The sequence below is a fragment of the Lygodium microphyllum genome, chromosome 7 (assembly GCF_053477565.2).
Source record: "Lygodium microphyllum isolate KBCC chromosome 7, Lygodium_microphyllum_v1.1.10, whole genome shotgun sequence".
Lineage (NCBI taxonomy): Eukaryota > Viridiplantae > Streptophyta > Polypodiopsida > Schizaeales > Lygodiaceae > Lygodium > Lygodium microphyllum.
Genome location: NC_141141.1, coordinates 50,742,403 through 50,766,906, shown reverse-complemented (window position 1 = coordinate 50,766,906; position 24,504 = coordinate 50,742,403). Strand labels below are relative to the sequence as shown.

The 24,504-nt window shown below is 35.8% G+C and overlaps 1 protein-coding gene across 1 annotated transcript in view; it reads right to left on the bottom strand.

The window, feature by feature from the left end:
- LOC148033433 (RING/FYVE/PHD zinc finger superfamily protein) overlaps positions 1-4,276 on the bottom strand; it is a 78,493-nt gene extending 74,217 nt beyond the window's left edge. The window contains exon 1 of the mRNA XM_087681358.1: positions 3,957-4,276. Within this exon, the coding sequence (XP_087537484.1) occupies positions 3,957-4,173 (217 nt within the window). The 5' untranslated portion in view covers positions 4,174-4,276. The remainder of the gene's footprint in view (positions 1-3,956) is intronic.
- Positions 4,277-24,504: the final 20,228 nt, after the last annotated feature.

Below are 24,504 nucleotides of genomic sequence, written 5' to 3'. Positions count from 1 at the left end.
CCGAACCCGCCACCAGTCTTTGCCTTCATTGGAGTGGAGGATCTTTGCCGCTGTTTGAGCAGATCCAGCTCTGATACCATGTCAAAAGATGACGTACCAGCGAGACAGTAGGGTTTGCGGGGAGGAACATGAAGTGAACTCGGCAAACATGGAGAAGAGAAGAGAAGAGAGAAGAAACTCTAATGAATGGAATGATGAAGTTTTGAATCATGGAGTGAATGTGATACAAGGGAATAAGGGTGCCGTAGCACAAGGAAGATGATGAAGACAGCCACGAACCACGAACCACGAACCGCAATGTCCTCCTGAAGGGGGTGTGAGGGTAGTAGAGAGACTAGAGAGAAGAGGTGACGGACTGAATGAATCAGCCATGAGGAATGAATGAGAGAGTGGCCTATAAATAGGCACAGTCAGTCTAGGAAGATGCCCCTTTTTGGGACTGCAAACCCTAAACGCAAACCCTAAATGCAAAATGCAAAAACGCAAAAACGCAAATTGCGAGTGAGCAAAAATACAAACTGCAGGTAAAGGGTGAAGGGTTTCTTAACACTCGCGTGTGCATATATATCTATGTATGTATTTGGGGAGAGAGACACACACAGAGAGAGAGAGAGAGAGAGAGGAAGCAGCTCTACAAGGGAGGTATCTTATGCCCTCCTTTGATTCTATAAAGATGGGCACACTTATCACATAAGGTAGTTAGAGCTAACCCTAGAAGAGCATGCTTATCAAACTAAGATAGTTAGAGCTAACCCTAGATGCATAGTACTCACATTATGTGACCCAATAGAAGTATAGGTCTTCAATGACGATAGATGGCTTAACTCTACTAAGGACCAAACACTCCATTGGATTCTTGCCTCGAGTCAACAAGCCTACTTCATTATAATTTATGCCTACATTCTTATCCAAGAAAGTAATTAGGAGAAATTACCACTTCAAGTCTAAGCCGTCAGCCCAAATAATCAAGAAAACATCCTATCCTAAGAGAGCTCGAATGAATCATCAAGATGGTACAGTATATTGATTATGCATCTCATAAGAAAGACTAAACAAATTTCTTGAAAAGGTCACTCCAATTGATGTTTGATTGATTAGAGGCACAAAAAAGACTCTCCCAATAAAGGTATGTTTTGAAATGTTACTCAATTTTTTTGGCTTGCTCAAAAACAATCGCTCAAACAAAAGTATAACTATTTAGGAAGATAGTAGGAAGTTCGATCTATATGACCATCACAAGGCCAAACTTGAGCTTTGTTATTGGACTTGTGAATCAATTTATGCAACTGCCTAGGAAACTCGTTTGGATGCAATCAAATACATATTGAGGTATGTGAAGTCCACTTTACATTATGAACTTTTTTATGAGGCAATGTAAGGATGCACAGATGTTTGGGTACACATGCAAATTGGGCTGGTAGCAAGACATATAGAAGATCTACCAATGGACTCATATTTTCCCTTGGTAGTGCAGCAATTACTTGGAGCAACAAAAGCAACCAACAGTTGCTTTATCAAGTACAGAGGCTAAGTATAGAGATACTACTATGGCAGCATGTGAGATGGTATGGTTGCAAAAGTTATTGGGTGATTTAGATGTGCAAGGAGATTTCAGTTGTCATTCACTATGACAACGTGAGCAATATAGAGTTAGCTAGGAGCCTAGCGCTCCATGCTATGACAAAATACATTGAGGTTCATTACCATTTTGTGAGAGAGAAGGAACTTGCAAAAGAGATCGACTTGGTATCAATACACAAGATCAAATAGCTATCATTTTCACAAAGGCATTGGGTGCAAAGAAGCTTTAAAATTTTCAAAGCTTACTTGGAGTTGCAAAGATACAGTTGAGCTTGAGGTGGAGTGTTGAGATGGCAAGCTCAACATGTGCACATATTGATGATAAACCGCCTAGTTAAATGGATCCGCATGTCTACACTTAGCACATTGGTGGTCATTATGATCCTCGCATGGCCACTAACTTATCACTTATTATATTTGATTACTTACACCTACCTACAACCAGCATAGTCATAGCACCATTCAATTAGTATAGTCAATTATGCACTATTTGACGTAGTGGACCACTTTCCTTTATGGTGTATCTTTATCTATACTTTGTAAACATTCTATTGTGAGAGGAAGAGGAAAGAAAAACCAACAAGAAGACATTTTGACCTCCATCTCTCTTCTTGTGTTCTTGAGTGAGCTTTCTCTTTTGTGTATTGTGTGTGTTCAATGCAATAGCTCAAGCAAGTTCCTCCACCTCGCAATTCATGTTAACAGGCAATGATGGTGATGAAGAAAGAGAGTGTGCAGCCTGTTGTCCACAATGGAGACATAGAAGACTACAGCCACTTGACGGAGCACCTGAAGACGAGTGAATATCTGCCCCAACCAAACTGATCAGCTATATATAGCTGAAATACAGCGCAAATTCACTGAATGGCAAACATAGGAAAAGCACACTAAACTGGAAGAAAACATAGTCAAAGCTCCAAATGTCCCTATCAAACTCTAACTAGGGCTCACAACCAAGAGATGATAGACTGACAAAACAAGGCAGGCTAACAAAACTCAAGTAGGACACTGGATCTCTCGCTCCAAATTTGCTCCACTACAAGTTTCATTGCCGATACATGATCTCTATCCAGCAACAAAACCTCAAAGCACAAGCTCTAGTACCATGATACAAAATAAGGAAGAGTGAGGAAGGGAGGCCATGAAATAGGATAGTGTACTTGCTATCTTTCTTCCCTTATCTTCAATACATGAAAGTGAAGTCAACACAATACAAGTTGAGAGTAACCTAACCTTGATTGAATCACTATGACCCAACTAGTTCCCTACCCACAAAACATAATGAGCTTGATATTCATACAATTACAGCCTTGATGAGCTTTCACATCGCATATGTTTAGAAAATGATGTGAAACCAAGAGGCAAAACTCATTGCTCAACATGGTGCACCCAAATCAGAAGTGGATGGCCATGTTGAATCCACACCTGATTGTCCATCCCATCCTTGTAATGCTTTTGATAAAACAAAGCCACTTTGAGAGAGAGGTAGAGCCATTAGATGGATACTACAAAATGGCTAAGACATCGCAAACTAAGGAGCTACGAAGAATTGTTGAGAATAGTTAGAGACATGTATCTCTCTACCTCATGACATGCAAGGCATCACTTGTTTGGCACCTGTTTCCTGCCACATACAATAGCCTCACAAACTTGGGACTAATGGCTTAAACCCATCTTTCAACACTCTAATATTGGGCTTGCTCTTTTCTTCATGAAGAGTCTGTCCAAGCAAGGACAGGCATGAAAATGAAAAAAATGTTATAAGGTAAGTATCCTTGTGTCTACCAGGAAAGGTCAATTAAAGTTGGTTGTCTCGCACCCAAATATTGAGTCTTTAAATGCTTCAATATTGAGTCTTAAGTGCTTCAATTGCATGGTCATATCAAGTTTCTTCGATTGTTGAGTGCCATGACATAATCAAAGCCAGGTGAGTTTATGGGCAGCTCGTTTTACTGATTTCTGGCCACTTCACAAAAGTGAAAATTCAGGAGCCACCTGATGCTCCTCGATGTGGGTCAAAGAGTTAACCGACAGACGGATGCTCTAGCCAAAGCTCTGGTTGTGCATCTTATATGAAAGATTGGTAGGTGTCCTCTCTTCTACAATCATCAATCATGATTTATGAAATTTAAACAATCAAGTGATGCAGCTATGTGATGCCTTCCTCAATCTGGAAAACACCAGCTGCATCTGCTGTCCCCTCTTGCAAGAGGCACAATGCTGCTGATTCATCCTCGTCCTGAACGATGATTGGAATGCTAGTTGTGCAAGAAGGTACTGCTGCTTACTTAACAGTTTACCGGTTTATGTGCCGCCAATGATTGCCATAATTACACATAATAAAATCAAATCAGAGAAGAAGAGAAACAAAGTACCGTCTGATTCCAAGCAAATCCGACACTGGGGCTGTTCGCCGGGTCCAGCTTCGAGATCAATTTGGTGGCGCTCGAGTGGATCAATGGAGAGGGGGGATGAGAGGACAGCAGCAGAAGAAGAAGAGGTGGGGGAGGTGGAGGAGGAAGACGGGGGGGCAAGGAGGGACCCTGGTGAGATGAAGGGGGAGGACTCGGTCTCCTCGTCCATTCCTCCCATGGCGGGAGCCGGAGCAACACTTACACAGACAGATAGACAGACAGAGAGAGAGAGAGAGAGAGAGAGAGAGAGAGAGAGAGAGAGATGTGGGGGGCGGGGGAGGAGAGTCTCAAAGCCGAGTCTTCGCGTCGACATGCAGCCTTGGCAGCCCGGTATCAAAGAAAAGCGGTATGTTGGTTGGTCCCACTGGACGACCTGAACCTCCAGCCTCCGTGGCACACATTGAGTTACTTGATTTATTGTGTGTGTTGTATAATCTATAATCTATCTATGACCTATAATCTTTTATCTTTTCTTTTATATGTACTATCTCTTCACCAAACCTTGCATTCCAAGCCTATATGGTAGTCCTACGGTTTTTGAAGGACTCTAATGTAAAAATTTTAGACTTTTTAGAATACTTAACCCAAGATATAACTCTCTTTCCTACTACTTTCCACACAATCCATCACCCACATGGAGATTCATTAATCTTTCTATGTTGTGGTTCTCTCTCTCTCTCTCTCCATGTGTGTGTGTGTGTGTGTGGTGAGTCTATGTCATAGCTACCATACACCATCCACCAACAAGAACATTAGGTCCATCAACTTCGAATACATGCTAGACATATACAACACATCCTTGCCTATGAGCACATCTAGTGGCAAGCCACGGCTACGGATAGAGGCTTAACAAACCCCATAAGGTTTCCATGGGCGATGCCAACTCCAATAGTAGGATAGACTTAATGTACAGGTGAAGGATGGCTACCATGAAGTCAAGTGGTAGCTAGAGAAAGTTGAACATGGAGCACCCCACGCCACCCCATCATGGAGGATTGTGAGTGGCCACCAAGTTCTACCCTTGCAACAAGACCCTGCCCAATGATAACATTGGGTTTCTTGGGTTGGATGTTATTTTCAGCACACCCACTGTAATTTTATCCATTTTGCTCATGTGGATATGCAATTGTATGTTGTACAATGCTATTGTTGCACATATGCTTATCAGTCTCAGCGCCAATCATATCATATAGATTATGCCTCATTGTATCTTGAAAACTAAGGCTCAAGCCTTTCTTTATACAAAATGTGTCATGCATGCACAAATAAATAAAAGGTTTTATTATTTCTAATTATCATGAAGTGTTGATATTTCTCTACACATTGTATGGAAATGGTAGTCCTAGAAAAAAAAGAATATGATTTTTCTTTTTTTCTTTTGTTAGGGGCAGGGGGGATATTGCGAAATGTACCACATAGCAAATCTAGCATCCTAAATATTAAATACAAATAACGATATGAAACATAAAAGAATGGAATAAGTTAACAAATTCAAAAAGAATAAGAATGTTGATTACATAGTTATCTACATTCGTATCATATGTCTAACTTCAAAGAAAATAAAAAGATCAATCAAACTACATAGTATTATGAATTAAGAGGTTTTGCCTTAGCTTGCTACAATTGATGCTGATTATTATGTATACCAAATCATGATGTTTTGTCATCGCCATTATATCCAACATGTGTTAAAACCCCCAAAAAAACTCTAAAAGCTTTAAATTCCAACTCCAAGTGAGGGAGAAAACAAAACTAAGTTTTTACCATATTATCTTGTTTTGCACGCATGATCTTGTTGCTTTCATAAAGAAAACTATGAAAGCTTTCAAAAAATAGATCACATAAATAAAATAGCAAAGCCTTCCATTAAGAAAGCTTATTTTAATAAAAGCATGTATTAAATCTAATACTTTAATATTATTTATATTAAAATTAAAGTTAATTAATTAATAATATTAAAATTAGTAATTTAATTACAATTATCATTAAAGAAGCCTAAATATGTAATTCATAAATAAACTAATAATAATATCACGTAAATTGTATATCATTATACATTACGTTTACAGATTCACGTAAAATTTATTTGTACTCAATAACTCTTCAAAAATATTAATTTGTCTAAGTTCGCCTAATAATCTACTCGCCATAGGTCTGTAACACTAAATATAGTAGTTCCCTACCATCTATCTACCAAGAATAATGCGACCAATGTTACATAGTGATTATGTGTAACAAGTCACAATTATACAACAAATAGACAATGAATATCTATAAATAAATAAAACCAAAATTGTCTTATTATCATAGTATTTTCTATAATATCTATTGCACAATCCCATGATATAAGTTAATCTTTATCATATTATTAGCCTTATAACCTACAAAAAACTCACAAAATAATAAGTAAAGTCTATTTTTCATAACAAGGAGGGATGATGACATGTAAAAAGTTTTATATTTTCATTGTGAAATATTCAAATACAATTACCCATGCATATAATACAACCTATAACTTAAGTGAATATATGTATAATATATGTTTTTACCAAGTGAAAGAGAACGTGCCATGCATTTGATACTAATTTAATGATATATGTGTTGGGATAAAGGCCGGCCAGAGCAAGCCCTTGTATAAGTACATACTTCATGATCATATATAAGTGAAGATAACAAAGAATAAGGGCACCATTCATTGTACCCACTAAACTCTCTTATGTGCTTTTCTCTCTCAATCGTCTTGCACTTCGTGGCTTCTACCTCTCATCCCACCATTGTTCTCTCCACTAATATTAGAGTGGTATTCGAGGGACCTCGTGGTAGGAGTGAAGCTTTGTTTTTCAAAAATTGAGAATTTAAATTTCTTCTTTAACATTGATGCTTACTACCTATATCTTGATAGATATACTATTCTCATTACTGAGCTTTACATTTAAGTCAAATAAGTATTCCGGCTTGAAGAGCCATTGTGGGTCAATTTGGGGTTTTCCCTAGCTCAATTTGGTTGCATTTGAGCAACTATTAGTGTTTGAAATTGAAGTAGAATAGCTTGATTTTAGATGCTTAAGAAGAGGTTTTGGTACATACCTTTAATGTATGCAAGGATAGGGCCTACTTAAGTAGGGGGTAGCTTGTCATTTGGAAGCAAGGGATTTGCTTGGTAAAAGTGCATGGCTTAAGCAAGGGTAATGAAGGGGTTTAAGCAAGGCCTTTAGGTAGGGAACCTACTACAATCTATAACAAATAAAAGGAAAGTGAGAGAAACTTGATGGTTTGTTGAGATCACGATATTTGTGGACTACATTGCTCATTAGATGCAAAAAGAGGTTGTTTAATGAATCCAAGTTATCTTGATGTATTTTGGTGATGCGGGCTACTGATTTTCCCATGTTTTGGCATGACATCTATTTCATCATGGAAACCCTTTTCTACAACCTTTGGATTAAGGTCAATTAAGCTAGAGCTAGTTTCGCATACACTATAGAAACAAGATACATGTGCTTTCGAAGTTGTTTTGCTTAAGATTACCAATTGAGAAATTTAAAAAAAAAATTGTAAAAATATTAATATGAATTGAAAGTGCTTAGGTTATTTTGGTATTGCTTTAATGGTGAGCACTTGGTTTTGTCATTTTGGTAGTGTACTACTTGATCATATCTTGGTTGCTTTGTGTGCATTTGTCTTGAATTTGGACTATTAATGCTATTTTAACCATTTTTTGGCTTTGTGGAATACTCAAAATGCTACCTATTGGTCTCTTTTGAGTTGTAGTTAAACATAAAATACCTATTGGACTCTTTTGAGTTGTAGTTAAACATACTTTTGGTATTTTGGTGTGTAGGACATATTGCAGATATTATGGATTCTTAATTCACCCACTTCTAAAAATGCATTATTTAATATTTAAAAGTTGAATAATACCAATTTTTATTACTACAAAGAGCATATATATAATCCATTAGTTCAAAATAAGCAAATAAAACCAATTAAATGCACGTGTTAAAACCTAAGGGCATGGATGTTGTTACGTAGGAAGAAATGGATGAGTTGGCATGTTTCATTATCATGATGACACTCTCAATGTTCTTATATTTTAATATAAGAGACACAAAAGATGTTGCATTTGATATATGGAAAAAGCTTGATGATCTGTATGAGAAAGAAAGTGCAAGTTTGCAAGTTTATTGGGTTGAAAAAATTCATTGATCTCCACATGGAGGAGGAGGTTTCTATGTCCAACCATCTCAATGAGTTTAATACTATTTTTAGCTACTTAACATCTTAGAAGGCCGTCTTCCAAGTTTCAATTACGGCTATACTCTTGTTGGTCACCTTACATGAGAGGACACTTTCAGGACCATACATTGGTAACTTTGCACTTATTGCTCTTCAAGTGGCCTTATGAGTGCTAATATTGAGAGCAATATGCTCATCGAGGAGGTGAATAGAAATAACAATATAGGGTTAAAGAGTTCCTTATGAGAGGAAAGTCAAATGATTAGGGGAACTCTCGTGAGAGAAGCAAGTCAAGGAGTAGGTCTCACGACAAGAAGGATGTGGAATGTTTTTTTGTAATAAGAAGGAACATATGAAAAAGAAATGCTACAAGTGGAAGAACAAGCAAAAGGGCAAAAAGTAAAATGAAGGTGATGGCAAGAAGGAAGAGAAGGGTAATGCAAAGATAGGGGAGATTAATACATGTAGCAATGATAATGGATATATTTTGTATTTATCATCACTTTTGGTAATGCATTCTTGGCTACCATGGATAATGATGTGTCATAGAATTGTCTTTTGATATCTAGAGCATCATTTCATGTCACTTTAGTACTTATGATGTTAGAAAACAAGGATATATTTGTATTGGTATTAACCATGCATGTAGCATTGTTGGTATTGGGATATACATTTGTGCCTACCTAATGGATTTTTCTTTGTCTTGTGGAGTGTATGGCATATTTCAAACTTGACTAAGAGTTTGATTAGTATAGGATAGCTTGATGGCTATGGTAACATGGTGATCTTTGGAGATCCTGCATAGAAAATTTGCAAAGGGTTTCTTATTGTTGCTAAAGAGCACGAATCTAGTACTTTGTATCCTTTGTATATTTATGGGGTTAAACACCATGTTTTTGCTATCACTAAATAGCCATTAGTTTCTTATATTGCATCACTATTTGGGGTACAAGTCAATTACTGGAATGAAAGTCTTATGCCATTTTAATTGTATTCCATGTTGATCTTGGTTTTTGTAAGCATTGTCATTTGGAAAACAAACTAAATTGTCACATATGATACTAGAATATCAAAGTATTTAGACTTGGTTCATACCGATCTGTTTGAGCCTATGCTCATAGCCTCATTGGCAAAGCTTTGTATTTTGTCACTTTTATAGAGATAATGCCACTACAAAGGTCTGGGTTTATCCTCTTTGTAAGAAGAGTGATGTGCTAGATGCATTTGAAAAGTTCTTAGCATTTGTAGAGAATCAATCAAGTAAAATTCCTAATTTCTCAAGAATTGAAAATGGTGGTGAATACATCTCTCATGCATTCAAGAACTTTTGCAATAGCTATGGTACAAAGAGAGAGTTTAAATATCTAAAGAATCCTTCTCAAAATGGTATTGCTAATAAAATGAGTAAGACAATTCAAGAAAGAATATGTTATATGCCACGCATAGGTAGCCTGTTAAAAAATGTAAGATATGTAGGATAGTATTCCAAGAGGATGGACAACCATTACATAAGTAATATGTATCATTTGTTCCCATAATACAAGGCTTGGATAGCCAACTAATGTTTAACAAGATAGACAATTGGGACAACTAGAGGCTCCAATTGAGCTAGTTTTATGACCATCTATAAGGGTTTGTAGACCACTATATATGTACATACCATCTCTAGACTATGTTATGGTTATGGATTGTGGTGAGCCTTCTTGTTCTGCTAATTCTATGACTAGGGATGAAACTTATAAAGAAAATAAGATTATGCATTCATAGATGGATTCTTTGGTGAAATATGCTAGTTGGGAGTCAGTTGCTTTGCCTAAGGGAAAACATTTAGTGCCATGCGAGTGGGTCTACAAGTTGCAGATATCTCCATCTAGGATTCATTTTGATGATATCTTCTTACGAGCAGTCAAGGTGATTACCTTTCATACAATACTTGCACTGGTTGCCAAAGAGGATATGGAGTTGGTAAAGATGGATGTAAAGACAACTTTCTTGTATGGAGGCTTGTAGGACATTTATACGTAGCAACTTGAAGGGCTTGTTATGCAAGTTAAGGGATAGTTGATTGCATAAGAGTTTATATGATTTAAAACAAACTCCGAGGGAATAGTATAATAAATTTTAAGCCTTTATGCGATGTAGGGGGACATTGGAAATGAGACTAATTATTACCTATATATTAAGAAAGGCTAGGGATACACTAGAAATGAGATTGATTACTACCTATAAACTAGGAAGGCTAGAAATGGTAACCTCACAAGTTTAATTATATATGTGGATGACATGTCAATTATTGGGAAGTCAATCATGGATGAAGATGCATTAAAGAAAAAGTTGCATGAAACCTTTGATACGAAGGACCTAGGCAATGCTAGTCAAATTCTTTGTATTCACATTATGTGGGATAGAGACAGGAAGATACTCTATTTGTCTCAAAAGGAATACATTGGAAAAGTATTAGAGAATTTCAATATGGAGAGGGGGAAGACAACTACTGTTCCATTACCTCCATATTTAAAGCCAAGTCAAGAGGATAACCCTAAGTTAGATGAGCAGAAGGCTAAAATGGCTAAGGTTCCTTATGTGTCTATGGTCGGTAGTTTGATGTACACCATGGTTGCTACACATCCAAACTTTACTTATGCAATGGAGTGGTTAGCAGATATATGGCAAACCTCGGTAAGAAGAATTGTGAGGTAATAAACAATATCATGAGATACTTGAGTGGCACTAGAGCTATATGGATATGACTCAAAAGGAAGGATAAATTTATTCTTGGATATGTAGATATTGATTTTGTAGGAAGGACTCTAGGAGGTCTTCTATAGGGTTTATCTTAACCTTCATAGGTGGTGCAGTCTCTTGGGTCTCTTAATTGCAACCATGTACAACTGTACCCACCATTGCACTAGAAATGTTGGAGTCACAATGAGACATGCAAGGAAGCTATATGGCTTACTTGTAAATACCTACATTGAAATGCAGTACTTAGAGTCCCATTCATTTGGCATGGAACCCTATCTTTCATGCAAAGACAAAGCACATTGAGGTAATGTACCACTTCATCAGGGAGATTCTTGAGGAAAAGTGTATTAAGCTTGTCAAGATCCATATGGATCATAACCCTGTGGATCTTCTCACAAATAGTTTACCTCCTGAGCACTCTGCACACTAAAGAATACTAGTGGGCAATGGATAGTATATTCATGTTTGACTTGTATTCCTATAAAGGTGCATTAGTCTTTAAGCGGGAGGTTATTAGGGTAAAGGCCAAGGGCCAATAACTAGGTAGGCCTTCCTTGTATAACTACATACTATAAAGTCGTATATAAGTGACAATAATAAGAATAAGGATACCACTCATTGTAACCACAAAACTCAATTGTGTGCTTCTCTCTCATGACCCTTTTGTATTCCATACCTTCTACCTCACATCCACTGTTGCTTCCCTCTCAACACAATTAACTTCTTTTCTTAAACAATAGCTTAAAAAGTTTGTGTGTATACGTGCGTACACACCGTGTGTGTATAGCTATAGGCATCTATACTATCGTATGTTATATCACGATTGAGTTTAGCTAATGTAATACTCAAAGCATTAACTCCAAGACAATCCCAAGTATTAAGTGTATAGAGCTTTGATTATTGTTGAAGTTTGTTATCTTCTTCAAGAATTAGAAGTTCAAAGATAACTTCACAGGGTTAAGATAACTTCATAGGTTTAAGATGGATTTTGGGAGAATATTTGATCACTCAAATGTTGCATCATACTTCTACCTTATGGAGCTTTACAACGATAAATCTTTAGTTGAGCACATAGTAGGGTCAATGTTTTCATGCGAGTAGTGAAAGAGAAAAGCACAAGAGAAAGCAAATGAGCACCAATGATAGCATTGTGGACTTGTTGCTATGCTAATAGGTGTGATCTTTGGCAATCATGATCCTTGTAGCAATCTTGTTAGTGCAAGAAGATTAGGTAAGACTAGGTACCTAACAAGATCTCTTTCACTAAGAGAATTTGTATGACTAAGATCTATTGCTCAATAGCTACATATGACATGCCTAAGCCCAAATCCAAAAGAGGTACAAGTACAATTATGTGTCTACAAGAACCCATGAGAACACACATCTCATTAAGCAGCCTCATCAGAAGCTTAAACCATGTAACAAGACAAATTCTCTCTCATCGATATATCATCAATAAGGAGATGTGTCACAAACACATAACTACACACTAAATTCAAAGGCTCCTTTGAGAGCTTCTCATTCTCATTTAGTTGGATAATAGTTGAGACTATTGAAACATAATAAATGCTTGATGTCATCATGTCATGCATTTCACCTTTCCTTTACTATGTTGGAGGCATCCTCTTGATTTCAATACTCATGTCTTTATGGTATTACTCATGTCAAATGATGATAGCGCTTTTCTTTCCATTGTATTAATCAATGTACAACAAGCCATATTCATGGAGGAAAACAAACATTGCCCTTCAATAATTGCATGCCTTACTTTGATCTATCGCCTTAGACTATGCTTCCTCTACTACAATCAATTCTACTCATCTGCTTCGCCCTCCACAACTCGTATATTACAATTGACCACCCAATGAATATGTGGTAATCGATTCCATGAACTGCAAGTTGACTCCTCTTATATCCATGCTTGTTCCACGATGATAACCTTGCTTCCTTGCTCTTCAAATGTTGATGATAATACATCCACTAGACAATGACAAAGCATTGTAAGATGTCAATTTCACCTCTAACATGACATTGTTGCCCTGTGTCTCTTGGCCTTTATCTCTTAAGGGCATATGCCTCTTTCATTGGTCTAACTTCCCTCGCTCTCAAATAGTTGTAGCCATGGCCCTCATAGCCATACCCAGTCACAGTGCATAAAATATAGCATCCCTTTCATAACTTGCAACAATTGGCAAGTACCAAAGACAAGAGGCTCGTGATGTATCTTTGCATCCCCGTAAGTATATATGAATCCATTAGTGCCATTTCTTGCATGTTTTACACTCACCTTCTCTTTATAAAGTAATAAGGTTAACCATATCTATTCCCAACAATTCTTTCTCATGAAACATTAATCTTCCTTGCTCCATTATCTACCCTTTCTTGAAGTATTGGCTATCAAAGTTGTTGCTTGTAATTGTTTGATAGAAGTTATTTGCCAAACATTAGAAAAATACCCTTCACTTTCCATACCATGGTAGTCCTTGATAGAAGCTTCCTTTGGTGCCTTGTCCATCATGACCATAAAGCTAGCATTATCCACAACTTGTTCTAAGACATGCTCCATGAGATGAGTGTCTTCATGAGGAAAGCCTAAGTCTCTGTCTCTATTAAAGGTGGAAGAAGAGATTGAATGGGAACTTTTCCTCATGCATATCATTGTGTAGCTATCTTTGACCTATAACATGCTTGAAGACACCTTACACGTCAAAAAGCATCCTTTCAATACAAGGAGTAGCATCCAAATTTGAAGAGTGTTCCTCATGTCCTTGGCATTGCTTGATAGAGACATTTGTTGCTAGAAGAGATCATGTTGGGTACCTAGCCATTCCTCTTGTGCAAAATTTAATGTGTTTAATGCTTATGCATTTGTGCTTCAATGCTTAGTCCCTCGAACGTCTCTTGATGGATGAGATATTTGGGGATTTTATTCTACCATTTTGTGATACTAGTTTGATATAGAGATACCTAGCACAACATGGACTCACTATTTACATGCAAGTATTTTTTTTCCCTTGATGGATTGATATACATGCTGCTACTTGGGTAGTTGTTTTTTGATGCCTTTCTTGGCTTTGGGATAACCATATCTAAGCAAAATCAAACATAGGGTTTAAACTATGCATTGGGTGAACAGAACTCTCAAATTTTTATTGAAGCCAATCAGACTTGGCTAGAAACTTGTCATACAACCTGAGATGTCATGTTGATGAAGAGGATCTTGCAAAACATAATAACTCGAAGAAAAAAAAAACACTGAGACAATGGACATGGTGGCTTTCACATTTCACTAAATTTCTTAGTCAAGACTTAACTTATAACTTTGTAAGAGTATAGAAGTGATATGATAAGACATATCAACATGGTATACAAGTAGCACATCAAAGAGTTGGCACAAGTCTCTTCATTGTTTAATAATGATGGGGGAAGGTGCACTTTTCCCATCTTTTGAGAAGATATGCACTTTTCTTTACTTTTCTTACTTTCTTTTACTATTCATTATGACAAAAAGGAGATAAGGTAGATTTTAACATTATAAAATATTGTACATACGAAGATTGTAATTGCCTTGACTAAAGTGAAACCTGGAATGATGAGACATAACTAAATGAGCAAAGTACATTAATTGATCTAAGTTCAACAATTATTTGTTTCGTGTCATAAATAACAACCAATCATGAATTATTTAACGATAAATAACTAATTTTATATATATATATATATATATATATCACACACTTTGTATGTGTGTGCACGCACGTGTGTGTGTGTGTGTGTGTGTGTGTGTGTGTGTGTGTGTGTGTGTGTGTGTGTGTGTGTGTGTGTGTGTGTGTGTGTGTGTGTGTGTGTGTGTGTGTGTGTGTGTGTGTGTGTGTGTGTGTGTGTGTGTGTGTGTGTGTGTGTGTGTGTGTGTGTGTGTGTGTGTGTGTGTGTGTGTGTGTGTGTGTGTGTGTGTGTGTGTGTGTGTGTGTGTGTGTGTGTGTGTGTGTGTGTGTGTGTGTGTGTGTGTGTGTTGCAACACTATACAATAACTACATTACCAATTCAACTAACTATAATAACTAGTCATTTGTTGTAAAACAACTCCTAAACTTAAATGTGGTTCAATTCTATTAGTTTTTGCGTACTCTTAAAAAAAAAACTAAACTTATAACAACTATTGAATTATAAGTAATAACTAATTAGTCATCACTATAAACAATAACTAAACTTAACTAATAGCTAACTAAAATATTTACCATAATCAACTAAAATTATTAATTAAGCTTTAATACTAATTCATTAATTACCCAACTAAAGTAATAGCATGGCACTATAGTGCACTAATGAACTATACTTAATTAAAATTAACTAAACATAATTATAAAGTATTAATTATTAATTAAAATAGTTAATCACACTTAAATACTAGTTAACTAATTATCTAATTAAACTAAAAACATGGCAGATAGCATGGCAATCTAGCACGACAGCTCAATATGTTAGTGCATCACACACATGTACTTGTCACACATTGTCGCACATGGGGCGCTCGTGCAAGAGTTACATGTCAAGCGTCACTCATTGGAGACATATTGTCACACATGACGCTCATGCAAGAGTAATAGGTCAAGTGTCACTCATTGGAGAGCAGCATGTCAAGTGCTGGAGCAATCGAAGGGTTAATTGTGACTATTAAAAAAGAAGGCCCTCATCCATGCAAAAAGGAAGAGGACTTGATTAGGGTAGACCTAAAATAGCATATTACCTACTACATGATCATGTGTATGAGTAGCAACTCATTGGCATGAAAGCACGATGGCAACAAAGTCCCATATGCAAATGTGGATTGCTAGCTCTAATACACTTATAATTATATTTATGCTCCCCTATGATCAACATAAGAAGACTTTTATAAGACTTGGATCTCCTTATGTGAATGAATGAAAAGTTAAAAGGCATGTCTAACATTTTGCCATACATAAGGCTTTATTTCACAACAACAATAGGGAAAGGTCATCCTCCAATGTGCAATGGAGTTGTGCTATGATACTTCAGCAACACTGCTCTATTCTTCTGACATGACCATAGTACCAACATCCTCCTTAATAGGTTCAAGTGCACGTTCTACCATATGGGTATCTTCAATTCTAGAAAGAAAATCACACTCTTCTAAAATATTCAAAAACAAGTACTTGGACAAAACACAAACATAATCAAATTAGCTCTTCATGTACCTTTTTTTGTATGAGGTTTTTTACTTTTTGTGAGTCTAATAAATATAAAGTCATTTTTTTTGTGTGTCTAATACATATTGATGTGAAAAATCTTAGAGTATACTACAGCCAAAATCTCCACTTGAGAATTTGGATATTGCTCTTTTTCCGATGCCATTAGGGTCTTATTCATTGCATCTTGAAGGCTACAAATGTTATCTCATCCCAACTAGGGTTAGTTTTTTGGCTTATTTACTTAGATATAGCCTCTTTGGAGAAAGACATAACAATATGAAAATTAGTTATTTGTTGTTTAATGGTCCAATGATTTATGAGTAGTTTGATAGGATTGCACCATTCATAATTAAAAGCAAGGCTCATGCTAAAGCCCACTTGCTCCTATACACTTTAAATTGAATTTTATTAATGAATGGAGTTGGTAATGAAGACCATTTGCATAATGTGTGCTTACAATACAATTTTGCTTGGATTAGAGGATTGCCTTTGTGATCCCCCCCCCCCCCCCCCCCCAACACACACACACACACATTCTCTCTCTCAATTGGATAATTTAGGAAGATATAAGGAATAAAAGTATAGAGGTGATGAGGGAAGAGAGTGTGTGCAACAAGTGAGCTTTTGGAGCAAGCCTTTTTTAGCAATCCCCTAGTTTTATTCTAGATAGTCCATTTATTCCACCCTTTGCCAGTGCCACCTTGCTACTATTGCCACTACCACCACCACCACCACCACCACTATATTGTTTTGTTCCTCCTCTTTTTTCTCCTCATCGTACTTCTACCCTCCCCCCCACATCTCTCTCTCTCTCTCTCTCTCTCTCTCTCTCTCTCTCTCTCTCTCTCTCTCTCTCTCTCTCTCTCTCTCTCTCTCTCTCTCTCTCTCTCTCTCTCTCTCTCTCTCTCTCTCTCTCTCTCTCTCTCTCTCTCTCTCAAATTGGATATCCTCCAAAACATAGTCCTCATGCTCTATTTGCCTATTAGACTAGATATTTAGAAGAACTTGTAGTCATAAGAGTTTTAAAATTTCTTGAGAGATTCCTACCAAAAATGTGTTCTAAAATTAGTGTCTTGATTGTTCACAATATCAAAAGGTCTCCAAAAGCTGAATCATAAAATCTAAAACAATTGCTTAAGAAATTGGCAAGACAATTCAAAGGGTCTACACTAGAAGGGGTCCATGATTCTACTTATTTTCAAAAATTTCCAAAGAAAACATATATACTACAATATAGCCAAAACATAATTTCAATGAAGCTACCCTTATTGGTTTGGCCTTTTGTCATTAGCAGTGGACTTCCTTCTTTAATATCTACATTTCATTATATAGTCAGGACATTGCTAAAATGTATTTTAAATATTGATGCTTTATTAAACCGCAACTTGAGACCTATAAAGGCACTATCTTTGAGTATTAAATGTATTTTAAATATTGCTATTTATTAAACTGCAACCTGAGACCTATAAAGGCACTATCTTTGAGTATTAAATGTATTTTAAATATTATTGTTTATTAAATCGTTACCTGAGACTTGTAAAGGCACTATCTTTGAATATTAAATGCAATAAGGATCACAAAAAACTCCATTCCTTCAATTATATATCTAATTAATGCATCATTAATGTTTTCTTTACAATATCATTTGCACACTCTTTAGATAAAGGTTGCTCCTATACTAAAATTACTAACATAAAGTCTCACTAATCAAACACTTATTAGGATGAGGGCTAAAACTAGCATGGAATATGTGTATTTAAACTCTATGTTTCAAAGTTTATGAAATTAAAATTGCAACTTTCTACTTATAGAGAAGGAATGCCGACATAGAAGTAATGCTCAAACTAGAGAGGAGGCATGCACCCAAAAAGAAAGAGAAACATTCCACTTATGTAGGATTTCTAAGAGATGACTCCTCCATTATGTTTATGCAATTTCATACCTTCTTCCTACGTTGTGTGATTGTTGGCACACCTATCCCAAACCATAGGGGCTTTGAGAGAGAGAGAGAGAGAGATTTTCTTTGAAGGTGCTTCCACAAAGTTTTTTAGCCTTGAGAGAAAAAGGGGGATTACAATTTAAAGGTTTTTGCCATAAATTTTTAAGGCAAGAAGGGGGAGTTGATGCCCCCCTTGTCACCTTAAATTGTTGTTGCAAAACACACTCTCAACAAGAAGAGGGTTACAAAGTAAAGGTGTTAACCATAAAATTTTCAAGGCAAAAAGGGGGGGTACCTACACCCCCTTTTTTTCTTAAAAGATTATTGGCAATACCTTCAATATGCAGCTCTCTTCTCCCTTCCATCAAAGAGGTATACATATGTACTTATACATAAAGAGTATTGATATTTTGTTGTTTCTCTCTTTTCTTTCAAATGTTTTGTAATAACTCTCTCTCTCTCTCTCCCCCTCTCTCTCTTTCTCTCTCTCTTCCTCTTATCTAACTAGATGCTTTGACTCTAGATTCTCTTAGCACTTTGCACTAATGCTCAAAGCACCTATGTTAGTAAGAGTTAAGGCATTTCTTGTCTTAAGGTAGGTTTCATGTGGCAAGAGGATCCACTAGTGGTTGAGCTATAAAGAAACCAAACATGTGAGACATAATAATATAAATAATATTATTTAATTACATAGATAATAACAAAATTATAAATAAATAACAACTATGTGTTTGTGTATCAAACAACAAAATGTTATCGTGAGAGAGAGAGAGAGAGAATATGCAATATATATAATCAAAGTATATAAATTCATATAATATAATAAATATGCACTTAGTTTTATCTCATGTTGAATGTCATATAACATAAGATAAATATATACAATATAAACTTAAGCACATGATAAATATACACGCATTGTACAAGATTAAAACTCATGAGAGAGAGGTAAACTCTATCTTCTATATCTTAAAATCCATAAATCCATATATTAAAAACCTATATTAAACTCTATGTTAAAAACTCATGAGAGAGGAAACACATACATTTAGTGTAGAAAGCTTATCTACGGGTGCATGGTTACTAATAGCAGTCTTGAAAGTATCTCAACTCTTGGGCAAGGTGACTGACAATAAAATAGGGTTACTAATAGTAGCCTTAAAAGTATCCCAACTATCAAGCAAGGTGACTAACAAGAACATGGCCTTCATTGAATCATGAAAGACAATCTTCTTATATGTTAGCTAGTTGAAAATAGTGTTGAACTCATAGAGGCAATTAGATATAAAAGCCCCCTTCTCTATGCAATGATCAATAAATTTTTCAACCAATAAGTCTATGAGGCTACATTTTCTTTTTCATATAGGTCACCAAGCTTTTTCCATACACCATATGCACTTGCTATGTCTTTCACATCAAAATACCCAAACTTTGAGAGTCTCAACATAATAGTCACACGTGTTAGCTCATCCAAATCCTACATACATATGCATCCATGTTTTCAGGCATAAACCCACCATATTTGAGCTACTTCTTCTAGACGAATACATTATAGATTTGTTTGCTCCAATATGAAAACTTTATTCCATCAAGCTTTTCGATATTGAACGATACATTCTCTAAACTTGATGAGGAATCCATAATAACAAAAGAATGTATGCACACCAAAATAGTAAGATATACCTAATTACAAGCTCAAAATAGACCAATATTGCAAAAAAGGTATCCTCGAAGCTAAGCGATGGCCGTCCAAATGACAAACTAGCATGAAAATAATCAAAAAATGATATTTTAGCAATCCCAAATGCATATGATTTTTTTGCAAGTTGTCCCAAGTATTTGAATGTCTTTTGAGCATGAAACAACCCATTTAAGACCAAGTAGATGTAAACTTCCTTCATAAATCAATTTCAATCCACATAATCTTTGCAAAGTGAGCATAAACCAATGTGGAAAATCCTTCAAATTGAGAAATCCATCAAAGTATGTGTGAAAGTTGATGTTATGAAATATAGGTTTGATGATTTATTTATGTGAATTTTTATTTGATGATTTAGTGTATGATCGTGACTTGTTACATGTGTGAACATGTGGCATTGGTCACATTGTGCAAGGTGGACATTGACTAAATTAATTTGTTTTATGTCACAACGATTGGAAAATTATTATTATTATTGAGTGGAGCACAAGTTAGCGCACAATGAATATATATTTACTAATATATCATTAGCATGGAATATTACATTTTTATAAGGGCTTCTGAGTGCATGATTATTGTATGAGCACATGTGTAATATATTTATGGGCACCTTATTTTGTAAAAAGCCCAACAAAGCCTAAAAGCCTCAAATATTATCTTGATCTATTAGAATAGACTAGAGAGTGATATTTTTAGGACCAGACATTTGGAAAAAAGCATTCATATAAAGGAAGAGCCTAAAAGTGTTGCTTAGCATATATCTTGGTCTAGAACATAATCTAGAATTACAAATACATGCATTATGAAGTGCTCCCCCAATGCATGGGGGGATGATTGTAGCCAATTGGTCTCTCATGCACTCTTGTCTCTCAACTCTCTTCTTTTATAGTTAGTGGTTCCATGAATTTTCTTAAATTTTGTGCAAAGCTATGGTGAATTCTTGCAACATTGGTATTAGAGTGTAATGATTATTGAGAAGGCATACATCCATCTTTACAAGCAACATCATCATCAATAACAAGATACATGCTATTGTCTGTTGGTTCAAGCTATTGCATATTGGTTTATACTTCTAGATTCTTTTTTCCTCATTAATTAGGGTGTATACTTCATTTCCAACGTATGAATCTCTATCCTCTTTCTCCATCAACCTTTAGGATTCTAACTAAGCAGATTGCCAAGTACCATTTATTCTTTCACGACACTTCTCTTTTGCCTGATGGATTTGTAATTGCCAATGCCATCAATTGATTAGCTATAAGGAAAACCATCCATTCAAGTGGGTTTGAGTAACAAAGGATGAGTGGATCTATTTGAGCAAGGGACTTATTCATACTTCCTTGAAGTTTCCAAAAATTGATACACTCCAGGTTTGATCATCGGACACACAAGGGGAGGTATTTCAATTTCTTTCCTATTATTATTAGAAATCTCTATTATGCAATGAAAAGGGCTTCTAGCTAAAACTATTGGACCAAGTTTTCTCAACTCAATTGGTGCATACTTTTATATTTATTTGAGTAAGGGACTTCTTCATACTTCTTTGAAGTTTCCAAAAATTGTTGTTGCTGCAATTGTCTTCTACGGGTTAATGAAGATCCTATTGACTCTATTTCACTACAAAATCACTTTGTTATACATGTGGTATCTCCTCATCTATGGCTCAATGGTGGACACAAATGTACCATCTCTTCATTTAACTTTTCTACTTAAACCTATGCAAAAAAGTTACCAATTCTGACTTACCAATTCCGATGACCACAATACCTACAATCAACACACCATCTATTCTAATATCTTCCAAGTGTATATTTGAGGAGCACCAATATTCATAAATAGCATCAAAGATGCATTCTTCAATTCAACCATTTATTTATCTTGAATGAAAACCATTTCCTTCTCAATTATGTTGTCAACTCTTTATGTTGGGTAACTCTCTTTTTGTTTCAATTTCGATTAGATGTTGGTACTCTTTTCAAGTATTTTCTCTATCCATTGGTAACCTCTATACAGATTTGCCACATGAGGAAGCATGTTTGATTGGTAGTGCAGATTCACCATATTGAGGTAGTATTGATGTGTGGCTATCCACCCACAATTGTCAAGGAATTTGAAACTTTTAGTCGCTCAATTTTATCAAGTTGGCCTACCAATGATATTTCAAGTTATCATAATGTGATCAATATTCCATATTCTAGTGGTATGGGACACTAGAATTTGTGATAGGTGGGTGACAGAATACTTGAATTGTTAATGTTCTTGGTCCGAGTCTTTTCAATTTGTTGTATTCATTGTTTGAGACTTGGTACTAATTCTTCCTCTATGAATACTTTATTTCAAGAACCTAAGTAGCTGTGCTTCTCAACTGGGGAGTATGTTATGAAAAATAGATTTGATGATTTATTTATGCGAATTTTTATTTGATGATTCGTCCCATGTTTAGGACGTGGCACATGTGAACACATAGCACCAATCGCATTGTGCAAGATAAATGTCAGGAAAATCAATCTGTTTTATGTTACAACAATTGGTTGATTATTATTATTTTTGAAATGAAGTGAAAGTTAGTGCACAATGATTATTTCTTTATTGATATTTCAATATTAGCATGGAGTTATTATGTGTTTGTAAGGACTTTTGGGCACATGATTATAATATATGCATACATGTAATTTATTTATTATCATCTTATTTTGTAAAAAGCCTAAGAAAGGCTCAAATAGTTTTTTGATGTATTAGGATAGACTAGAGAGTGATATTTTTAGGACCACATTTTTGGGAAAAAGTATTGGTGAAAAGCAAGAGCTTAAAAGCGAGCCTTAGTACCATGTGTCTTGGTGGGTAAGAAGATAATCTAAAATTACAAATACATGCATTGGGAAGTGTCCCTCCAATGTATGGGAGGATGATGTACCCAATTAGGCTCTCATGCATTCTTGTCTCTCAACTCTCTTCTTTTGTGATTTGTGGTTCCATGAATTTTCTTCAACTTTTGCAAAATTATGGTGAATTCTTGCAATATTTGAAGCCGAGAGTAATTTAAAAGCCTTTGAGTGATAATTAGACTTAGTGGCAACAACTAATGTTTGAACCTTATAGAAAGGTTTCTTTGATAAAAAAGATGTACATATGTCAAAAACATATACCAAGATCTCTTTCGGAGTATCCAAAGCCAAGCTATTTTGCTTTACTCCCAACCATTGATGGCTACCCAAATCAATGCCAAAATGAGCTATATAATCAAACCTCAATGCCTAAAGTACCTTCTTGGCTCAGATACAGATCTCAACAATGAGAATAGTACCTCCATCAATGTGTAGACAATAAGCAGCAATGTTGAAGAAGAAGCTCGAATCCTTGACCTTCATGACAAAGCTTACCCCTTGTGCTTCTCACTCCACATATGAGATCCCATAAACACTAAATGCTATAGTAATACCAATTGAGAGAAAAGCAATAGTGGGATATGAGGTAGAAGCTATGAAGTGTAAGAGGGTTTAGAGAGAGAAGAACGCAAAAGAGTTATATGGATGCAAAATGAATGGTACCCTTATACCTTGTTATCCCATCTTCCTAAAGAGTATTTCCATCTTTTTGATGTAGTGAACCATTTCTCGTGGCTTTGTTCTAGATAGTCGAATGCGAGACCCAAATGGTCTTGGAATCCTTGTTGCCTAAACTTATTTAGAAAGGCTTCTCTTAAAATGGCATAAGTCACCCTAGTAGCAAAGGTAAGGTTTCCATAACATAAGGTTGCTTCATCTTTACAATGTTGCTAGGAATATGTGGTGCTTCTAATCATAATCGATGATCTCATTTGCTATGCATGTCACCTCAAATCATTAAACATGCATATCTTGCCTTTCTCATTGTAACTATCATTATTCATCTTATGGCATTTTAGCCTAATATGATCCCAATTCCCACAATAATGACATGTCAAAGAGAACTCACATCCGTGGGTGTTACTAGGAGATTGCCCACGAGATTGAGACTTGCCCCTATTAGGTTTTGAGTCTCTACCATCGTTATTATTGCCATTACCATCATTTTGCCTCTAATAGTCAATGCATGAGAAGTGCAGGTTGCATCTTTTTTATTTACTTCTTCAATAAGTAGAGCACTCTCTACATCACTACATTTAAAACCATCCTTAGGGAGATGAGAAGTCATCATAGTATGAAAGATATCCCATGACTCAAGCAGTGTAAGAAGTAAGAATAAAGACTGATATTATCTTCAAATTGAATGCTGTATGATACAAGCTAGTTGAAAATGAAATGAAATTCATTCAAATGAGTAGACATAGCCATATTCTCCTTCATATGAAAGTCCACAAGCTTCTTTAACTAGTATAATTGAGATGCACTACTTTGTTTGTCATAAAGACCATAAATATTTTTCCATAATGCATAAGTATCATCCTTAGTGTCAATGACATCAAAATACACCTACTTTCACTACAAGATATAGGCCTTATACCGACATTAAAAGCAACGAAAATGTAAATAACAAAATTTGCCCCTGTCGTTGCAAAAAGCATCGTTATTGGTGACGCTATAGAATAGTCGGTATCAGCGTCGCTATTTGCGTTGGTATTAGCGTCGCATGATATCGACGCAAATAATGAGCTCTGCAACGCTAATAACAACGCGTGCATGTAAATTTGCGACACCAATA